The sequence below is a fragment of the Protomyctophum bolini genome (genome assembly GCF_963924005.1).
Source record: "Protomyctophum bolini genome assembly, chromosome: 20".
Taxonomy (NCBI): Eukaryota; Metazoa; Chordata; class Actinopteri; order Myctophiformes; family Myctophidae; genus Protomyctophum; species Protomyctophum bolini.
The window spans coordinates 3895947-3919470 of NC_137881.1; the positions used below are offsets into that span (position 1 = coordinate 3895947).

Consider the following 23524-nt stretch of genomic DNA (forward strand, 5'->3'; position numbering starts at 1 on the left):
CCCTGGAACAACATATTTTCAGATGGGGGGGGGGGTCGGCGGCCAATTACATATATTTTTTGGGGTCCTTGACATGAAATATTGAGAACCACTGATACAGAAACATGAGGTTTTTCTGAAAGAAATACTATTTTAAAAAGACAATTGTCGACGTCAGGCCTAAATGGGTTAAGGAGAGGATGATATCCTACACCTGGTGGCCACTATACCTAAAATAACCTCTTTTTCTTGTGTGTTTTCCAACTTCCTCCATGCAGGGCCTGCAGGCAATAGGTCCATATTTGTCTGAAGCCCATTACATCATTCCTCAAACAGTTTAGTAGTCGTGGACTCTAGAGAAATCCCCCCCGTACTATAGAGTTTAAAATTGTTTGTTTCCCCCTCCATGTTGGGAGTAGTTTGGGAGAACTAAATTGAAAACATCTTGATATTATTTACCCGGCACTATTTCATGTTTTTGAGAAATACTGGACAACATTGATCACATGCATGTTGTGAGAAGTCCCCTTAGCCCATTTTGACCTGAGATCAGATTAAAAAAATGTCTTCTACATCAGACAGTTTTCTGAAAAAGCTATGTTTCTATGTCACTCGTTCTTCGAATTCTCAAAAATAGCAGACCTACAAGCTCGTAGCGCGCCACTCGGTGGCGCGCTATGAGCTTGTAGATCTGCTGTTTTTCAATAGCTAAAGCATAACATGATGCTAACACCAAAAGGGGAATTCCCCCCAAAATGGGTTAGTTGTGAGAAAGGCCGAGTCCCAGCCGAGTAAAACCAGGTGTGGGGCTGTGGGCTGGGCTGCCTCCAACAAAACAGACATATATACATATATATATTTCAGCACTTTTCAGCCTGGCAGGAGACAGAGAGCAACATAACCTCCTACATTCCACCAATCTACTATTTATAGCAGTTTGTTGTGAGTGATTCTTCACTAAAGAGCACTCCTCTCGGCCATGTGATTGACCTTTTGGCAGATTTATCTTACAGAGACCATCCGATTAAGCCGTGCTCGTTACTGTGTCTGCGTGATTTAGGAAGAGACACCGACAAACTGCAGCGTTCAGCGTCAGGGAGGAATCTGCGTTATTGTCACAGCGTTGAGGGGTTTTAATGTTGGCACCTGGTTCAACAGAACTAAAACTGTAGCGCTGAGGGGTTTTAATGTTGGCACCTGGTTCAACAGAACTAAAACTGTAGCGCTGAGGGGTTTTAATGTTGGCACCTGGTTCAACAGAACTAAAACTGTCAACATGGGTCAGGTCAAGACTTTTGTGCTGCTAAATGTCATCACTGTCTGGCAGAAAAAACCTTGTATCTCCAATATTTAAACTTTATTTAATTTTTTATGTTTTATGACCTAAATTTGCACCCAAAGAAAACCCTGAACTTTGAACATTCAGTAGATTTTTTTGTGGTCTGGGGGATTTTTTTCTGAATAAATCCTGAAGCCAACAGGCAGATCAGTTTGCCTTAATGTGGCTTCAGGAATCAAGATCTGGATCTAGTATCCATTTAGAGAAAATGCATTTCAAAACAATGAAAAGTATCAACACATTGATTATATCAATGTGAATACTTTTCATTGTTTGAAATTATTCTGATTAAATCAGTTAAATCAGTTTGGCAATCAGGCAAAGGCAAATCAGATTGCCTTTGCCTGTGTGTGGATAGAATGTTCAAAGTTCAGGGTTCTTTTTGAGTGCAATTGAGGTAAAACTATTTTTATTTATTTAATTCCTACTCTGTCACATCACTGTCAGTAGAAACAATAGCAGTAGAAAGAACAGCAGGTCTGTTTGAGCTTGTAGATCGGCTATTTTGCAATAAAAAACAAACAATGAAAAGGTATGAACCAATTGAAAAGTATTAACGAGAGCTTATGAATAAATATTAATTACATTTGGAACACAACTTTCTTTTCTTCCATTTCCTGAAAAGTAACAGTTGTGGAGTCTGTGGACATAAGAGGTTTCCACCCGACCCCTACAAGTTCACTCCCGATTGTCAAACACATTTAGGCCTGTCTTCTTAAATCACAACAGTTTTCTGAAATACCTCGTGTTTCTGTATCAGTGGTGCTCAATATTTCATGTCAAGGACCCCCAGAAACTATATGTAATTGGCCTGCTCGACCCCCCATCTGAAAATATGTTGTTCCAGGGACCCCCCCCCCCAGAAGCAAAGATTTGAGTTAAAAACGTTCACTCTGAAAGAATATATATATTCAAAGATTTGCACCACATTTTAAAGATTTTTCAAAAAATAGTGCAGCACCACGAGCTTGTAGATCTGCTATTTTTCAATAGCTAAAGTATAACATAATGCTTAAGTAGCGCCTTTCGAATATCTCTGAAACGCTCATACAATATGATGGATGGACTGGGACGTATTATTTTCTGAAATCTACCAGGCGAGATAATCGTACACGTGCTGATTTATTGCCCTATAGTCATGCAGTCGTAACAAAGTGTTTATTCATTCATTGCATACTGTAAATATGAAAGCTGTTCATTAAACCATTTGGTTCATAAATTATGCAGCAATAGAGGTGAAAAAAATGCCGTCTGACATGTGGATAAATTTCACGTTTAACTCTTAACAACTCAAACCCTACATGTACTGTATATTAGTGTTGTTTTTGGCAGCAAATTTTGATGTTTAGTTTTAGTCATAGTCTCTTGAATAGTTTTCATGTAGTTTTAGTCACATTTTAGTCACCTGGAATGCCTTAGTGTTAAGTCTAGTTTTAGTCGAACAAAATGTATTTTGGCGGGCCTTCATGCCGTCGTAATGACAGTTTTTTTGCACTTTCTGAAAATAGCCGATTTATCTATCTCCCAGTTCACTTGATTTATTAGACGTCAAGCAAGAAAAACATCATGTTTAAGCATAACAAAACACCCACAATACAGTCTTCCGACTTCGCCGAAAATAGGCGGTTATCCTGGTAGCACAAAATGTATATTATTTATAAGAGCTATAAGTGTGTACTGGAGGTCTGTAAAAAGCCAAATGAGGAGGTACACGGAAGTGTTGTAAATGCAACGATTGCCACATATCGGAAGGTCTTTGTTTGGATGCCATGATTGGGTAAAATGACCATCTCTCTCCCGTGTCTCACAGAGAGGAGGGGGCAGAGGGCTCGGCGGTCAAGGTGGGCTTCGTCACCTACAACAAGATCCTCCACTTCTACAACGTGAAGAGCACGCTGGCCCAGCCCCAGATGCTGGTGGTCTCGGACACGGCGGACATGTTCGTACCGCTGCTCGACGGCTTCCTGGTCAACTACCACGACTCCAGGGCCGTCATCTCCAAGTAAGACCTCGTCTATCAAGACTAGCATCCATCTAGAATATAGCTATTGAAAAATACCAGATCTACAAGCTCGTAGCGCGCCACCGAGTGGCGCGCAACGAGCTTGTAGGTCTGTTATTTTAGAAAAAATCGAAGGAACCACTGACATAGAAACATGGCTTTTTGCCGAAAGCTGTGCTCTTTAGTGAAGAATCACTCACAACAACGGCTATAAATAGTAGATTGGTGGAATGTAGGAGGTTATGTTGCTCTGTCTCCTGCCAGGCTGAAAAGTGCTGATATATGTATATATATGTCCATTTTGTTGGAGGCAACCCAGCCCAGCCCACAGCCCCACACCTGGTTTTACTCGGCTGGGACTCGGCCTTTCTCACAACTAACCCATTTTGGGGGGAACCCCTTTTGGTGTTAGCATTATGTTATGCTTTAGCTATTGAAAAACAGCAGATCTACAAGCTCATAGCGCGCCACCGAGTGGCGCGCTATGAGCTTGGAGGTCTGCTATTTTAGAAAAAAGGAAGGAACCACTGACATAGAAACATAGCTTTTTCCGAAAGCTGTCAGGATGTAGAAGACATTTTTTAGAATCTGATCTCAGGTCAGAATGGGTTATACACCCCTCAATCTAGATCATTGGTTCCCAACCTTTTTATACTTTAGCACCACCTCAGAAAATATTTGGCTCTCCAAGTACCTCCATAATAACTGATGTTAAAATACAGGAGCGTATATACCTGCCCTTAATGTTCCATTCCTAAGCCAATAATGCTGCTGCTGCTCTGACAAAACTCAGTCTAACTAACTAACTCACTAATCAGCACAACTGTGTGCTACGATGCTCATTGGTCAGAAGAACTGCCTGTAGTAATATCAATATTTAATTCCACTTTTGTCTTTTTTGGGCGACTCCTCTGTGTGTGTGTGTGTGTGTGTGTGTGTGTGTGTGTGTGTGTGTGTGTGTGTCTGGTCTGTTGGGCGTTGCTGAAAATTAGCAAGAAGTGCTCATTTTCAGCAACGCCCTGCACTTAGAAAGCTACTACCCTGGGTAAATAAAGGTAAATAAAGGTAAATAAAAGGAGAAAACAAAGTGTCCATAACATCCCTGTCACGTTTCCCCTCCAGCCTCCTGGACCAGATCCCTGACATGTTTGCGGAAACGAATGAGAGCGAGACGGTCTTTGCCCCCGTTATCCAGGCGGGCGTGGAGGCGCTAAAGGTGAGTCTCTGGCTGGGTGACAGCGGGGAGCTAAAGGCCCTATCCACACCTGAGCCTGCTCCAAACAGACATGTTGTAGTTAGATATAGCCCTCTTTGCAGGGCTGGACTGGGACCAAAATTCGGCCCGGTCATTTTGCACCACCACAACCAGCGCGCAGATAGCAGAAACTCTACCACCCGCTCCGTCGAGACACACACAAACAAACAAGCCCTAATAATACCACCACTTTTACAGAACAACATAAATGATACAAACCAACAGACAACTACACAACCCTTTGTAGAGGGTTTATGTGTCACTCACTGATACAGGTACAGTGACATTATCATGATGGCAGAATGGCAGCACGCCCGGACCTTTCCTGGTGGCCTGCCGCCTATTGGCCTGCCTGCCTGTCCAAAAAGAAACGGCCCCTTTGCACAAGATTGTAACTTGTTGCTAAATGAAGCCCTGTGAATTGTTGTCATAATATGTCATATAATGTTAAGTGCCAGAAGTCAACCTTTTAAATGTGTACCAGTGTCTGTCTATATAAAACAAGCGGTGGGCTCTATATCAAATGCTGTATTATCCATATTTATGATACACGTACAGCCCCAAAGGCTATCTGCTCTGCAATCCACTACTGTTTGTGTTGTACTGTAGTACAGTAACTGTACCTCGCCTGGACTTCAGACCCCATAACTCTGACCGGTAATGTCCTAATGAAGTAGGATTACTAGACGGTTTAGTCAACCAACAACCGCTGTCCTGGTGTCATATGAACTAGGATTACTAGACTGTTTAGTCAACCAACAACCAACTGTCCTGGTGTCATATGAACTAGGATTACAACCGCTGTCCTGGTGTCTGTCTGATAATAAGTAATAGAATGCCTACATTGTAGGACGTTGGTTTAAGAAATGTAGTGATTAATCGAGTATTTATCTTATTAAAAAAAAATCTAAAATGAATAGTAAATAGGAAGCATCAACAGAGCAGGCCTGTGCCACAACATAGTCACAGGGCATGGCTGGATTTCTGTGCCATAATTATATCTTAGGCCATTTTGGGGTGGGAACCCCTTTTGGTGTTAGCATTATGTTATGCTTTAGCTATTGAAAAAATATTGAAATCTTTTGAAAAATCGAAGAACGACTGACATAGAAACATAGCTTTTTCAGAAAACTGTCAGGATGTAGAAGACACTTTTAGAATCTGATCTCAGGTCAGAATGGGTTAAATTAGTCTCATTGATTCTAGATTGTGATAATAATCGCTATTGGCCAAGCAACAGCTCCTATAGCACCCCCCCCCCCTCCCAAATAAACCTGTGGATAAGCCATTCCAATACAGTCAAATAAATAAATACCTGGCTCCACATCGACTAATAAATACTGTACAGGGTTCCCACAGTCATGAAATTCCTGGAAATATTTTGAAATTAGAAAAAAAACATTTTTTCCAGTCAACAGACTGCTGGTGTCTGCATAATATTTCACGCCTGACGTAAGGCCAGATCCTATTGGTGGAAAGACAACAACCCACTCCAAACTCTGGCAGGGAATCTGGAATGGAATTTTATACCATTTTATAATATATTCTTTGTTTTATTCTTGCTAGACTGCCTAGTTTGTTTTTGAGCATTACATGGGGACACATAGGAGTAAGAGACTCATAGTCACAGATCTACAAGCTCATCATCGTAGTCTCCGAAATCGATTTATTTATTTCATAATCGAAAATCGAATCGAATCGAATAGTTAAAATATAGGCTAATAAGTAAGGCTGCATGATATATCGAACATGTACCTTCATCAGAGTGGAGAATATAAGTATAAATCAAGTTGAGCAAAGCCACTCTTCTCTGCCCCTCTCTCTAACAGACACAGTTAACGATTGCTTGTTAAGTGCCTGCCAGACAGACAATCAGATGAAATGAAGGCAGGTGTAGAGTAGAGTGTAGACTAGTGAACTGAACATGTTCTCTTTATATCAAGTACTTCATACCAGCCCCTTATGAAACTACTTCTCCCCAAATCCAAATGGATTTCATTTTCCATCCTGAATGGCACTGAGAAGATCTCCACAAAGGTTTACTCATCAAAACTGATTATAAAACTGTAACCAACAAAGCATGCACTCAACATATAATGGTTATGTGACCATGGCATGTGCATAATATAAAATCTTAAAAGTTTTATCTGATATTGATTTAACAGTCACTAACAGTCCCTAACAGTCACAGTCCCTCCACGGTGCACAGCCTCACCCCCAAAAAAGGGATTGTATTTTTTCATTCGTCGACACGGCACACAGATATATTATTGTCCGTCCCAACTTTGGCAATTATTCCTAAACAGACTCAGCTCTAGCCTCTAGTCGACCTGATGACTCAGTTTATTTTGAAATCCAACCGAAACTTTCCCAGCAATTGTGAGGTCAGCGTTTATCTTTTTGCACAAATTAATAACTGCAGAGTTTTTGAAAGCAAGCAGCTCTGAAGTATATTGTGAGAATAAACTGTACAGGACTCAAGCAAAGTGTTTTGTTATATTGACTTGGGTAAATGGGTCATCTGTACATTTCTTTTGCACTCTGTTAACTCTAGCTAGCAGGAATCCAAAGAAAAGTATGCACATCTCAAAAAAGAAACGTTCAGGTGCTTAACAAAAAGACACGTAGAGGAGAAGAAGAAATAGTCCACACACTGTTGTGTAGCTCCCACAGGAAATGTATTTGAAATGTATTTATTTTATTTATGAAATAAAAAGCCCTGTGGGAGCGACAACAGTGTGCGGACTATAACTCTAGCTAACAGACCTTCTCAGAGCTTAAATACCATTTTCTCAAACACTGACAGAAGACAATTATGCCTATTATTTAGTACCCCTTAAAATGTCACTAGAGTTCGCATCAAAGATAGAAAGAAAAACACACCTCCACACCTCATTACTTTTTCCTCATCCTTTTCAAGGAACTTACTTACGTTTTGTGTCTCCTCCTATCCGTTCCCCAGGCAGCAGAGTGCAGTGGCATTAAGCTCTTCATTTATTCTGTTGGTTGTGTCTCCTCCTATCCGTTCCCCAGGCAGCAGAGTGCAGTGGTAAGCTCTTCATCTTCCACTCCTCCATTCCTACGGCCGAGGCTCCCGGGAAGCTGAAGAACAGGGAAGACAAGAAGCTGGTCAACACGGAGAAAGAGAAGGTGAGTGCAGCAGGCTCTCTGCTTGACAGAATTAAACCCATTTTTTAGACCTGAGCTGAGAAAGAGAAGGTGAGTGCAGCAGGCTCTCTGCTTGACAGAATTAACCCATTTTTTAGACCTGAGCTGAGAAAGAGAAGGTGAGTGCAGCAGGCTCTCTGCTTGACAGAATTAACCCATTTTTTAGACCTGAGCTGAGAAAGAGAAGGTGAGTGCAGCAGGCTCTCTGCTTGACAGAATTAACCCCATTTTTTAGACCTGAGCTGAGAAAGAGAAGGTGAGTGCAGCAGGCTCTCTGCTTGACAGAATTAACCCCATTTTTTAGACCTGAGCTGAGAAAGAGAAGGTGAGTGCAGCAGGCTCTCTGCTTGACAGAATTAACCCCATTTTTTAGACCTGAGCTGAGAAAGAGAAGGTGAGTGCAGCAGGCTCTCTGCTTGACAGAATTAACCCCATTTTTTAGACCTGAGCTGAGAAAGAGAAGGTGAGTGCAGCAGGCTCTCTGCTTGACAGAATTAACCCATTTTTTAGACCTGAGCTGAGAAAGAGAAGGTGAGTGCAGCAGGCTCTCTGCTTGACAGAATTAACCCATTTTTTAGACCTGAGCTGAGAAAGAGAAGGTGAGTGCAGCAGGCTCTCTGCTTGACAGAATTAACCCATTTTTTAGACCTGAGCTGAGAAAGAGAAGGTGAGTGCAGCAGGCTCTCTGCTTGACAGAATTAACCCCATTTTTTTTTTTAGACCTGAGCTGAGAAAGAGAAGGTGAGTGCAGCAGGCTCTCTGCTTGACAGAATTAACCCATTTTTTAGACCTGAGCTGAGAAAGAGAAGGTGAGTGCAGCAGGCTCTCTGCTTGACAGAATTAACCCATTTTTTAGATCTGAGCTCGATTCTACAGATGTATTCTAAATCCTGACCTACAGTTTTATGAAAAACCCTAATGTCAGTGGTGCTCAACCCTTTTTCATGTCAAGGACCTGGCACATAGCATGGCACACTGCCCACAAGATGGTGGTGCACTCTAGGGTAGCATAGCATGGCACACTGCCCACAAGATGGTGGTGCACTCTAGGGTAGCATAGCATGGCACACTGCCCACAAGATGGTGGTGCACTCTAGGGTAGCATAGCATGGCACACTGCCCACAAGATGGTGGTGCACTCTAGGGTAGCATAGCATGGCACACTGCCCACAAGATGGTGGTGCACTCTAGGGTAGCATAGCATGGCACACTGCCCACAAGCTGGAGGTTCACTCTAGGCCTATCTAAGGTATAGCATTAGAAGACTGGTGTACCATGGGTGTACCATGGGTGTACCATGGGTGGGTGTACCATGGCATAATCCCTATATCTTGTCTTGTCTATGTCTTCTGCCATCACTGAAACTCACCTTAGAGTGTCATCACCAGGTGAGATGTTTAGTGCCTACAAAAACAACTGCTCCAAGCAGGAAATGAAATGCCCAAACAAGGCATTTCTTGTTCATGGACTCTTTGACAGCAGCACAGACTCTAGGGCCCTCTAGTGGAGATTCTAGAGTCTTACAAAAAAAAATATAAGTAAGATTTTGTGTAGATTGACTTTGAGTGTGACTGCAGAGCTCTAGCCAGGTACAATTCTCCTCAAATCAACTGGATTGCTGTGTGTGCGCTCATTTTAAAAAAAATATCGTGCGAGTGAATAGTAGTTTAATATTACAAAAATGACTCTTTGTCTCTTGAGTCGGAAAGCAGTGAAATCACATCTGAAGTTGATATGAGCTAGAGTAGTTGATATGAGCTTTTCCCCCTCACTGTATATGTTTCTTTTCCCTTTTTGCTTCCATTATGATGAATTCCTGTTCTGTTCTTTAAACTATATAGAAGTGTCTATTTGTACGTCTCTAAATGTTTTGATGAATTGAACATGGTGGACCCTGTTGTAAACAAGTGTAATGCTTAATTGGGTCGTCCCACTCACAGTTAACAGTCTTTGTATTGAGTTTGTGCTTGAAATGTACTGGATTTTTTCTGCAAACTGTTAATAAATATTTCAATCAGCTAGAGTAGTTGTTTACATGCGAGCACGCAGATGGCAGCTTCTTTCCAGGCTCACACGTGTCTTCTAAATCCTGACAGTTTTCTGAAAACCCTATGTTTTTTTGTCAGTGGTGCTCAACCTTTTCCATGTCAAGGACCCTCAGAATCATCTGTATTTGGCTGCCGACCCCCATCTGAAAATATGTTGTTCCAGGGACCCCCACCAGAAGCAAAGATTTGAGTTAAAAAAAAACGTTCGCTCTGAAAGAATATATATATTCAAAGATCGTGAAAATGTGAATCGTGAAGATCGTGAATATATATTCATCCAGAGCGAACGTTTTTTTAACTCAAATCTTTGCTTCTGAGAGGTTCCTGGAACAACATATTTTCAGATGGGGGTCAGCGGCGAATTACACATATTTTTTGGGGTCCTTCCTTGACATGAAATATTGAGCACCTACTGATACAGAAACATGAGGTATTTCAGAAAACTGTCAGTAGGTTGGAATAACGTGTTCCTTCCACGCGCTACGTCCAACCAGGGAAACTCCCCCCTGTCAGGTGTAAAGGAGCAACTTGGACACTCAGGCATGAAGGAAGCATGAGTTCAAGTCCGTTGCTCTCCCCTTGTCCCCCATATATGGGGACTAGGTTGGTGGAGGGTGTGTAGAGACCAGGATCACATTAGATGATTGACACAGGGGTGAAAAATGGGTTACAAAATCGTGGGATAAAAAAATATATAATTATTAAAAAAAATAAAATAAAACTGTCAGTATTTAAAAAAAATCGACATCAGGCCTAAATGGATTAGCCCATTTTGGGCGTGAACCCCTTTTGGTGTTAGCATTATGTTATGCTCTAGCTATTGAAAAATAGCAGATCTACAAGCTTGTAGGTCTGCTATTTTTGACGAACGAACTGACATAGAAACATAGCTTTTTCAGAAAACTCATTTTCAAACGGACATTCATAGAATCAGGCCTAAATGGGGTTAAAGTTGCAGATGACTTAATACGTTTGTGTGTGTGTGGTTCTCCCCAACCCCAGACTCTGTTCCAGCCTCTGAAAGGTGTGTATGAGCAGCTGTCCAAGGACTGCGTGGCCCAGGGCTGCTGCGTGGACCTCTTCATCTTCCCCAGCCAGTACACAGACCTGGCAACCATGGGCGACGTGTGCTCGCACACCGGAGGCTCTGTCTACCAGTACAGTAACTTCCAGGTACATATATATGGCTGTGAAATGTATGTACGCAACACAACGCAACGCACGCACGCATGCGCACACACGCACGCATGCACGCACGCACGCACGCACGCACGCACGCACGCATGCACGCACCGCACGCACGCACGCACGCACGCACGCACGCACGCACACACGCACACAGGATGACAGTCTACAAGCACACGCACAGTCTAGGATTAACAGCAGTTGCAGCAGTACATTTTGGGGTACCCAGCCCCCCCAAAAGACAAAGGCAGGCAGACAGACAGACTAGTCGCTGAATGCAGGCTGCCATCCACAGAGACATTGACAGGGGTTTCCACATGCAGCTACCCCACAACAACACAGCATCACTGTCTGAGCAGAAGCTCTCAATGTTTTAACCATAATTCTAAATGTACAATAACTAAACATAAATCTCACTTGAATTGGATTGCAATACTTTACAATGTCAGGGGGGGCCCCGGGCTGTAGCCCACCCTAGCCCCCCAATGGTACAGTAAGTCCGCCTCTGGTTACGGCCACAGAGCAAACTGTAATTCACCGATTTTTCATGATTTATTTCTACCATACCCCGACTCCGTTTATTTTAACGTAGACTGACAGGACACTGTTCATTCTGAGCCCTGATAGCCGTATAGCACTGTGTCCCAGAGGAATGTTCCAACGAGCAGTGGTTAAAGAACCAGCCTCAGAGAATATTAAACTCGTACATCATATGACCAGATTTGACTGAGAGCCTGCCATCGCGCAAACGCCAGCTTTTCACCAGAGGAGAAAAACGTATTATTTTTTCTCTCCCCAAAATGAGTTAATAGCACAGGCAGATGCTAGAGCATGTCTGAAATAAGTGTCAGAGCTGAAATCGACATGTAAATATAAAATAAATGCTTAAACATGTAGCTAGGTGTAATGTTAGAGACCACAGAAGACATGTAAATATGAAATAAATTCAGCAATAAATGTAGCTAGGTGTAATGTTAGAGACCACAGAAGACATGTAAATATGAAATAAATGCTTAAACATGTAGCTATAGGTGTAATGTTAGAGTCCACAGAAGACATGTAAATATGAAATAAATGCTTAAACATGTAGCTATAGGTGTAATGTTAGAGACCACAGAAGACATGTAAATATGAAATAAATGCTTAAACATGTAGCATAGGTGTAATGTTAGAGTCCACAGAAGACATGTAAATATGAAATTAATGCTTAAACATGTAGCATAGGTGTAATGTTAGAGTCCACAGAAGTGAACCTTAATTTCAAGCCTGTTTTCTCAACTCGCTGTTTCTCTGCATTACTCTATAAGCCATATCTCCAAAACGGGTGGGTCAAACTGAACAACCAATATGTCAATTTGAATTAGAATTCCCTGCTTTCATGACATATTTAAAAATTAAAAAGAATTCCAATGGCAGCACCTCAGTCAGATTTAGCCACAAATGAGCAATAGGCCCACAATCAAACCCGTTGATGATAAATTAAAGAATTTGTCACACCGTGAGCCAGACATTCCTCGAGTCTAACCCGCCGTTGTGGGCAATAATAAAGTAGTTCTGTTCTGAGCAGTTTTAGTTCCACAAATCCAGATTCAGTTGTCTAAAACATTGCAGTATTTTTTTTAGCTTTACTTACATTTGCCCTTTACTGTTATGTAAGACTGGCTTTGTTGGCATTGAGGTTTATTTGGTTTAACCCATTCTGTACGCCTGGGAACCCCTTTTGGTGTTTTAACTATTGAAAAATAGCAGATCTACAAGCTCATAGCGTGCCACCGAGTGGCGCGCTAAGAGCTTGTAGGTCTGCTATTTTTGAAAAATCGTGAAAATGCGGCACACATCTTTGAACATATATTCTTTCAGATTTTTTTTTAAATTTATTTCAACGTCAGGCCTAAATGGGTTTAAATTAATTAAACTTTAATTACTCTTATTCAAATGAAATGCATCACATGGTGAAATTAATCCCATTCTGCCTGGCAAAGGGCAGGGCATCAAAAGTGTTCCCCCTGAGTTGTTTGAACAGTGACTACACTGCCCCCTGGTGGATGAAGCATACATGACATGTACTCTGTGTGCTGCAGGTGGAGTCGGATGGGGAGCACTTCCTCAGAGACCTGAGGAAGGACGTGGAGAAGAACATCGGGTTCGACGCCATCATGCGTGTTCGCACCAGCACAGGTACGCTACAGCGCCCCCTAGGGGTCCTTGAGGGGGTTACAGGGGGTCCCCAGATAAATGATAGTTAAAGGAGCCAAATGGACCCTTGTTGAACTGTAACTCTGAGAGTGTACAAATGGAACCAAATGGACCCTTATGGGTCTGTAACTCTGAGAGTGTACAAATGGAACCAAATGGACCCTAATGGGTCTGTAACTCTGAGAGTGTACAAATGGAACCAAATGGACCCTAATGGGTCTGTAACTCTGAGAGTGTACAAATGGACCCTTATGGGTCTGTAACTCTGAGAGTGTACAAATGGAACCAAATGGACCCTTATGGGTCTGTAACTCTGAGAGTGTACAAATGGAACCAAATGGACCCTTGTTGAACTGTAACTCTGAGAGTGTACAAATGAGTTAAATTAACATTGATTTTACAATATAAATTGGGGGTCTCAGAGATTTAAAAAATGCCATTAAATGGAGGGTCTGTAGAGTGTAGACTAATGCATTTGAAACCGGGCAGTCCTTGAAATTAAACGGGTTGAGAATCACTGCTAGAGCCGTAAAAATCTTCTCTTATGGGGGTCCCTGGAAGTGGCATATCTCTTCAAATGGGGGTCCTTGATGTGAAAAGGTTTGGGAAGCACTGCAGTACAGTCAGTGCAGCATACTGTAAGCACAGCTTAGCCGCAATTTACAACTCTAGATTTTCTTTATAATGTGATGAATCTAGAGTTGCAATACTCTCCATTGACTCCCCATTCATCCAATTTGAGTTTGCGATCTGCTTGTATATTAAACGATGTTAAACTCACCAACATTGCAGCTGTCGGGCAAGTTTGAATTATCCTCTTTCAATCTGCCGAGTTTTTGTGTCATAAAAATCCACCGTAGACAATGTTATTGTTATGAGCTACTTTCTGTCAAGAAATTATATGTGCATGTGATTCTTTTTCTAAGTGTTGCAGTTTGGAAGCGGTTGTTTTTTTTTTTAGCGGGTCGTGCTGCTGCCTCCTGCATTATGTGCAAATTCGAAACAGGTGGTACACTTGGATAAAGAATCACTTTCACAGAATTTCTTGACAGAAAGTAGCTCATAACAATAACATCTCTACGGTGGCTTTTTATGACACAAAAGCTCGGCAGATTGAAAGAGGATAATTCAAGCTTGCCCTACAGCTGCAATGTTGGTGAGTTTAACATCGTTTAATATACAAGCAGATCGAAAATGCAATTTGGATGAGTTGGGGAGTCAATGGAGGATATTTAACTGTAGATTCATCACATTATGAAAACAAATCTAGAGTTGTAAATCGCGGCTTAAAGCATACAGTAGCTCAGCCCCCCCCCCCCCCCCCCCCCCCCCCAGAAGCAAAGATTTGAGTTAAAAACATTTGCTCTGAAAGAATATATATTCAAAGATTTGTGCCACATTTTCACAATTTTTCAAAAATAGCAGACCTACAAGCTCGTAGCGTGCCACACGGTGGCGCGCTATGAGCTTGTAGATCATCATTAGAACATAATGTTTAAAACACCAAAAGGGGCCCCCCGCCCAACATGGGTTACCTTTTGCATATCCATGAGAGAAAGTTTAACAATCAGAACCATGAAGTTATAATGTCTGAGTTATATTAAATAAAATAAAATAAAGAAATACAGGTCGTGTACCTGCAACAGTAAGTGGAACTGTATTGTAGAGAAAACACAAAACTATTTATTTTTTAACTTAAATTGCAATATCTTTATCTTGTTTAAAAGGTAGATCAAACAAAAATAATTCAATCAATGTCCCTTCAAAATGTAAATGAAAATATTCATCACTTCACTTCAGAATTTCCCCTCCAATAATGTCCCTTTTTAAGGAGTCAATCAGTCAAAGTATCCCAAAATAATCCCCCAAAAGTATCAGAGTATATCCCAAACGTTGTAGAACCTCTCTTTTGTTCAATGCAGTACAGTAGTCCAAAGTCCAAACAAAAGTTATAAAACCAAAAGGCAATGCATTGCTTACCGGAAAAAGAAATATCCTCCTCATCCAAGTCAGGAGTCCTCTGCTGGTTCCTCTGCTGGTTCCTCTGATGGTTCCTCTGTTCACAAGCTCTGATGATTTGTTTGTTTACTTTAGAATAGAGCACCAAGCCTCAGAAATGTCCCAACTAAACTTTCCTTCTTCCCCAATCCAAAGTTCTTCGGTCATACTGTGTATCGGTTTGAGTTAAGTTCTGATATCTGCTTAGTATTGAGCTTGAAAAGAGTGTGTTTGACAAACAAAGTGACAACCTCCACCAAACACTCTTCTAACTGCCTCAAAATGGAACCCCGGCTCCGCCCCTCACTTCCTGCTCCTGTATAGGAACTATTCATGTTCCCCACAGCGCCCCCTGTGACCAAACTATGTCATTTTGTCAACAGAAAATGTATGACCAATGGTTCAACTACACAAAACACAATATATTATGTTCTCCGTACACTACATGTCAGTGTTAAATATTAAACCATAGTTTAACCAACATAAGTCTTTGCTTCTGGGGGGGTCCCTGGAACAACATATTTTCAGATGGGGGGCATATTACATATAATTATTGGGGTCCTTGACATGAAATATTGAGCACCACTGATACAGAAACATGAGGTTTTTCAGAAAACCTTTTTTTTATTTCGATGTCAGGCTTAAATGGGTTAAAAATGGAAAGCAAGAGGGTGATGAGTTTAATAAATTTATTAGTGAATACATGTTTTACTGATGGCCAGGGATGTGTGTAAATTAGGGCTGACCTTGATTAGTCAAATAGTCGACTAATCGATCAGAATGGGTCTCAGTCGACTGACCACCTCTCAGTCGATGTTCAAAAAATAAAATTATTCCACTAGGTCTGTGGGGGGACATAAACACATTTGAACATGCTTTCTGACTGTTTTTAATCAATCTCCAATGTGCATGTGGACTGAGTGTGTCTGCCTGTGTGGCAATGTGCCACTGCCTGTGACTTGAATCGCACAGTGCACTGGCCTGATAAGACTCCAGAATCTCAATCTCACCTGCTGTGCTCAATCTGGCTAATGACAAGCCTCTCAGTCCATGTTCACCAACGAGGGGGTGGGGGTGCTCAGTCGACGATCAGTCGACTAACAGCAAATGTATTCATATTCATTTCGACTATACAAATCCTTAGTCGGGGACAGCTCTAGTGTGAATCCATGTTTTACTGATGGTTCTGTTGCGGTTCTCCCTCCCCTCAGGCTTCCGGGCCACGGACTTCTTCGGCGCCATCCACATGAACAACACCACGGACGTGGAGATGGCCGCCGTGGACTGTGACAAGGCCGTGACCGTGGAGTTCAAACACGACGACACGCTCAGCGAGGAGACGGGCGCCATCATACAGGTGAGAAGAATGAACCCTTCACCAGTATTATACTGTCTGGAGACCGGCGCCATCATACAGGTGAGGAGAATTAACCCTTCACCAGTATTATACTGTCTGGAGACCGGCGCCATCATACAGGTGAGGAGAATTAACCCTTCACCAGTATTATACTGTCTGGAGACCGGCGCCATCATACAGGTGAGGAGAATTAACCCTTCACCAGTATTATACTGTCTGGAGACCGGCGCCATCATACAGGTGAGGAGAATTAACCCTTATTATACTGGAGACCGGAGCCATCATACAGGTGAGGAGAATTAACCCTTATTATACTGGAGACCGGAGCCATCATACAGGTGAGGAGAATTATTAACCCTACACCTACAATATTATACTGGAGACCGGCGCCATCATACAGGTGAGTGTTGTAAACTCTAAGTACTGGACCCTCGTCTGGTTTGACAGACAGGTAGTGTGTGCCGGCTGGGTGGTGTGTGGTTCTGACAGACAGGTAGTGTGTGGTTCTGGGTGGTGTGTGGTTCTGACAGACAGGTAGTGTGTACATGCTGGGTGGTGTGTGGTTCTGACAGACAGGTAGTGTGTGGTTCTGGGTGGTGTGTGGTTCTGACAGACAGGTAGTGTGTACATGCTGGGTGGTGTGTGGTTCTGACAGACAGGTAGTGTGTGGTTCTGGGTGGTGTGTGGTTCTGACAGACAGGTAGTGTGTACATGCTGGGTGGTGTGTGGTTCTGACAGACTGGTAGTGTGTGGTTCTGGGTGGTGTGTGGTTCCGACAGACAGGTAGTGTGTACATGCTGGGTGGTGTGTGGTTCTGACAGACAGGTAGTGTGTACATGCTGGGTGGTGTGTGGTTCTGACAGACGGGTAGTGTGTGCAGGCTGGGTGGTGTGTGGTTCTGACAGACAGGTAGTGTGTGCAGGCTGGGTGGTGTGTGGTTCTGACAGACTGGTAGTGTGTGCAGGCTGGGTGGTGTGTGGTTCTGACAGACGGGTAGTGTGTGCAGGCTGGGTAGTGTGTGGTTCTGACAGACAGGTAGTGTGTGCCGGCTGGGTGGTGTGTGGTTCTGACAGACAGGTAGTGTGTGCCGGCTGGGTGGTGTGTGGTTCTGACAGACAGGTAGTGTGTACATGCTGGGTGGTGTGTGGTTCTGACAGACAGGTAGTGTGTGCAGGCTGGGTGGTGTGTGGTTCTGACAGACAGGTAGTGTGTGCCGGCTGGGTGGTGTGTGGTTCTGACAGACAGGTAGTGTGTACATGCTGGGTGGTGTGTGGTTCTGACAGACAGGTAGTGTGTGCAGGCTGGGTGGTGTGTGGTTCTGACAGACAGACAGGTAGTGTGTGCAGGCTGGGTGGTGTGTGGTTCTGACAGACAGGTAGTGTGTGCAGGCTGGGTGGTGTGTGGTTCTGACAGACAGGTAGTGTGTGCAGGCTGGGTGGTGTGTGGTTCTGACAGACAGGTAGTGTGTGCAGGCTGGGTGGTGTCTGGTTCTGACAGACAGGTAGTGTGTGCAGGCTGGGTGGTGTGTGGTTCTGACAGACAGGTAGTGTGTGCAGGCTGGGTGGTGTGTGGTTCTGACAGACAGGTAGTGTGTGCAGGCTGGGTGGTGTGTGGTTCTGACAGACAGGTAGTGTGTGCAGGCTGGGTGGTGTGTGGTTCTGACAGACAGGTAGTGTGTGCAGGCTGGGTGGTGTGTGGTTCTGACAGACAGGTAGTGTGTGCAGGCTGGGTGGTGTGTGGTTCTGACAGACAGGTAGTGTGTGCAGGCTGGGTGGTGTGTGACAATCCGGTTGAAGTATACCTTTGGTACGGCCCGGGAGAACAATAACGAGACACGAGACCGTATCACGCTAAAGGTTCACAAAGTTTATTACACACACAGGAACATACAGTATATAGAGCTGGATCCTAATGACGTGACAACAACACATGAGACATAATAAGCGCTAACTGCAGCAGGCTGACCTTGCTGTCTGAGATGTCTCTCGTCTCTCATCTATAAAGTATGCTACAGTTCAGGCAGTACACAATACATATCAAGTACACTGGGTATACTCACGTACAAGTACACAGCCATGGGCGATCAGATTATAACAGTGAGGAGAACCCTTCACCAGCCATGGGCAAATTATTATATTGTATATACTGTGGAAGCTAATGGGGATCGTAATGTAGAATAAATAATACAACACAGTAGAAATTACGAAGTACATTTTCTTTTCGATATCAATCCATTGCCGTTTTTGAAAGAAAAAAAACAAGACAAAAAAAAAGACAAAAACAAAAACCCAGACATTTTCAAAGATACAGAAAATGGCAAGCTCACGCCTGTACTTGATCTTGTAGATCGGCTATTTCCACTACTGTGGTTAATTCAAGTGGGAGTGGAGTCAATTACTAGTACAATATTTCTATTAGAAATGTAGTGGAGTGAGAGAAATATGTGTGAATTTCTTTTAATAAAATGCAAAGTGAACGTACTTAGCTTAGACCACCACTGACCTCCACACACACAGTCCATGAAATGGACTTGGTGGTTGTTGTGTCATCATGTAATGGACCGTCCATTATTACACAACGAACCACAACCACATGCTGTGTCCATTACGGACGGACGGCGTGTTCTTTCCACTCCTCCAGAAATGACTTCAACCCATTCTGACCTGAGATCAGATTCTAACGCACAGAAGAATGGTGGTTCTTTAACGCATTCTGACCTGAGATCAGATTAAAAAAAATCTTCTAAATCCTGAAACATAGCTTTTTCAGAAAACTGTCAGGATGTAGAAGACATTTTTGGAATCTGATCTCAGGTCAAGAAGAGTTTAGCCCAACACGATGCCTTATTATTACCTTATTATTCAGCGGCAGCGGTGGCCGAACGGTTTGCGGATATCGGAAGGTCGCTATAGTTCGTATCCCCGGACCGGCACGTTAAAATTACCACCGCTGAAGTTCCCTTGGACAAGGCATTGAACCCCTACCATGAAATGTTCTATGAGCAGGGCCTGGCTGTAAACAAGTTCTTGAGCTTAGTCCAGTTACCCTGGGTAAACATAGTACCTTTCCTTTCTAACGATACCTCTGTCCTGGGTGTTTTTCTCCTCAGTGTGCCCTGCTCTACACCTCCGTGGGCGGGCAGCGGCGTCTCCGGATCCACAACCTCAGTCTGAACTGCAGCTCTCAGCTGATGGAGCTCTACAAGAGCTGTGAGACGGACTCCCTCATTAACTTCTTTGCCAAGTCAGGTGAGTCACCACTCACACGCCTTACACACACACACACACACACACACACACACACACACACACACACACACACACACACACACACAGTCACACACACACACACACACACACACACCCCTACCATGAAATGTTCTATGAGCAGGGCCTGGCTGTAAACAAGTTCTTGAGTTTAGTCCAGTTACCCTGCAGGTAAACATAGTACCTTTCCTTTCATGCACACGCACGCGCACACACACACACACACAGGCACAGACACACACACACGCACACAGTCACACTCGCACACACGCACGCACGCACACACACACACACACACACACACACACACACACACACACACACACACACACACACACACACACACACACACACACACACACACACTCGCATGGCCGCTCCCGTTCAGCGCCTCTGAAAAGAAAAGATCATATTTTCTTTCCCAGATCACTTCATTTAGGGAGAAGGAAAGAAAAGAAAAGTTGTGAAATTGAACCTATAAGCTGATATACTGTACGGCGCTTATGATTCTGACCTCTGCCGTGAGCGTGCGCCATAAATCACTAAGTAATCTACAGTACTGTCATCAGACTGAAGAGTATTAAAAAAAAGAGGGATGATTGTTGGAAATGAGAACCATATGTTGCCCCATAATAAAGTAAGTGTACAAGAACCTTTAGGCCTGGTTCTGTAATGCAGAACCTGACAGACCTGCACTTTACTGACCTCCAGTTGTCCTCCATTCGTCTCACAGTACTTATATAGTCTTTATATATTATTTTATATATATTTTTTTTTTATCCCACGATTTTGTAACCCATTTTTCACCCCTGTGTCAATCATCTAATGTGATCCTGGGCTCTACACACCCTCCACCAACCTGGTCCCCATATATGGGGGACAAGGGGAGAGCAACGGACTTGAACTCATGCTTCCTTCATGCCTGAGTGTCCAAGTTGCTCCTTTACACCTGACAGGGGGGGGTTTCCCTGGTTGGACGTCGTAGCGCGTGGAAGGAACACGTTATTCCAACCAGTTCCTTTCCCCTCCATCAGGCGCCCCGGCTGGCCAGGGGGAGGCAGTTTAGTGACCAGGATTACTGCATGTTTTTTGTGAGGGTACCTACCCTATAGGGGACACGGGGAGAACATGTGAGGGTACCTACCCTAGGGGACACGGGGAGAACATGTGAGGGTACCTACCCTAGGGGACACGGGGAGAACATGTGAGGGTACCTACCCTAGGGGACACGGGGAGAACATGTGAGGGTACCTACCCTAGGGGACACGGGGAGAACATGTGAGGGTACCTACCCTAGGGGACACGGGGAGAACATGTGAGGGTACCTACCCTATAGGGGACACGGGGAGAACATGTGAGGGTACCTACCCTAGGGGACACGGGGAGAACATGTGAGGGTACCTACCCTAGGGGACACGGGGAGAACATGTGAGGGTACCTACCCTAGGGGACACGGGGAGAACATGTGAGGGTACCTACCCTATAGGGGACACGGGGAGAACATGTGAGGGTACCTACCCTAGGGGACACGGGGAGAACATGTGAGGGTACCTACCCTATAGGGGACACGGGGAGAACATGTGAGGGTACCTACCCTAGGGGACACGGGGAGAACATGTGAGGGTACCTACCCTAGGGGACACGGGGAGAACATGTGAGGGTACCTACCCTAGGGGACACGGGGAGAACATGTGAGGGTACCTACCCTAGGGGACACGGGGAGAACATGTGAGGGTACCTACCCTAGGGGACACGGGGAGAACATGTGAGGGTACCTACCCTAGGGGACACGGGGAGAACATGTGAGGGTACCTACCCTAGGGGACACGGGGAGAACATGTGAGGGTACCTACCCTAGGGGACACGGGGAGAACATGTGAGGGTACCTACCCTAGGGGACACGGGGAGAACATGTGAGGGTACCTACCCTAGGGGACACGGGGAGAACATGTGAGGGTACCTACCCTAGGGGACACGGGGAGAACCGCGCCATCCTGAACTAACCACGGTTTGTTTTGTTTTTGTCGTCCTGGTGCGTTCATTCAGCCTACCGCGCCATCCTGAACCAGCCCATAAAGAACGTGAGGGAGGTTCTGGTCAACCAGACCGCCCACATGCTGGCGTGCTACAGGAAGAACTGTGCCAGCCCCTCCGCTGCCAGCCAGGTACAGTAAGCACAACTTCACACGTTTTGGCAGGTGGAGCGAGATCAATTCGTGGCGGCGACGACTCGCCACGACCTATTTTTTTACGCCATGACGTATTCTTCATTATCCGCCGTGGCGAGTACAGAATCCGCCATGGCGAGTACAGAATCCGCCATGGCGACGACTCGCCACGACCTATTTTTTTACGCCATGACGTATTCTTCATTATCCGCCGTGGCGAGTACAGAATCCGCCATTGTTTATTTTTTTTTTGCGTGCCGTGGTGCAGGTTTTATTGTCCTACTAGTACTATTCTCGGAATTATTTCATCCTCTTGTAGCGTAACGGTTAGCGCTCTCGCCCCTATAGTCAAGGCACTGTGCCGGGCCAGGTTCGATTCTTGCAAAAAACAAACTTTTTTTTTTTAAAGTTATTTTTTTACCCGTACATACAGTGTGTGTGCGTGCGTGCGTATACAGTGTGCGTGCGTGTATGCGTGCGTGCGTATACAGTGTGTGTGTGTGTGTGTGTGTGTGTGCGTGCGTGCTTCATCGTATTTATTATTATTATTATTATTATTAATATGCAGGTAATAATAATAAATACGATGAAGCACGCACGCACGCATATACAGTGTGTGTGCGTGCGTGTATGCGTGCGTGCGTATACAGTGTGTGTGCGTGCGTGCTTCATCGTATTTATTATTATTATTATTATTATTAATATGCAGGTAATAATAATAAATACGATGAAGCACGCACGCACGCATATACAGTGTGTGTGCGTGCGTGTATGCGTGCGTATACAGTGTGTGTGCGTGCGTGCTTCATCGTATTTATTATTATTATTATTATTATTAATATGCAGGTAATAATAATAAATACGATGAAGCACGCACGCACGCACGCACACACACACACTGTATACGCACGCATACACGCACGCACACTGTATACGCACGCACGCACACACACTGTATATGCGTGCGTGCGTGCTTCATCGTATTTATTATTATTACCTGCATATTAATAATAATAATAATAATAATAAATACGATGAAGCACGCACGCACACACACACACACACACACTGTATACGCACGCACGCATACACGCACGCACACTGTATACGCACGCACGCACACACACTGTATGTACGGGTAAAAAAATAACTTTAAAAAAAAAAAGTTTGTTTTTTGCAAGAATCGAACCTGGCCCGGCACAGTGCCTTGACTATAGGGGCGAGAGCGCTAACCGTTATGCTACAAGAGGATGAAATAATTCCGAGAATAGTACTAGTAGGACAATAAAACCTGCACCACGGCACGCAAAAAAAAATAAACAATGGCGGATTCTGTACTCGCCACGGCGGATAATGAAGAATACGTCATGGCGTAAAAAATTAGGTCGTGGCGAGTCGTCGCCATGGCGGATTCTGTACTCGCCATGGCGGATTCTGTACTCGCCACGGCGGATAATGAAGAATACGTCATGGCGTAAAAAAATAGGTCGTGGCGAGTCGCCACCGCCACGAATTGATCTCGCTGTCTCTCCGTTTTGGGGCGTGGGGACCCCTTTTGGTGTT

At 44.1% G+C, this 23524-nt stretch overlaps 1 protein-coding gene across 1 annotated transcript in view; it reads left to right on the plus strand.

The window, feature by feature from the left end:
• sec24d (SEC24 homolog D, COPII coat complex component) overlaps positions 1-23524 on the plus strand; it is a 56642-nt gene that overhangs the window by 24248 nt on the left and 8870 nt on the right. The window contains 8 exon segments of the mRNA XM_080792463.1: positions 3129-3320; positions 4443-4536; positions 7609-7725; positions 10794-10964; positions 13058-13154; positions 16382-16527; positions 19637-19775; positions 21840-21958. Of these exon segments, the coding sequence (XP_080648589.1) occupies positions 3129-3320; positions 4443-4536; positions 7609-7725; positions 10794-10964; positions 13058-13154; positions 16382-16527; positions 19637-19775; positions 21840-21958 (1075 nt within the window).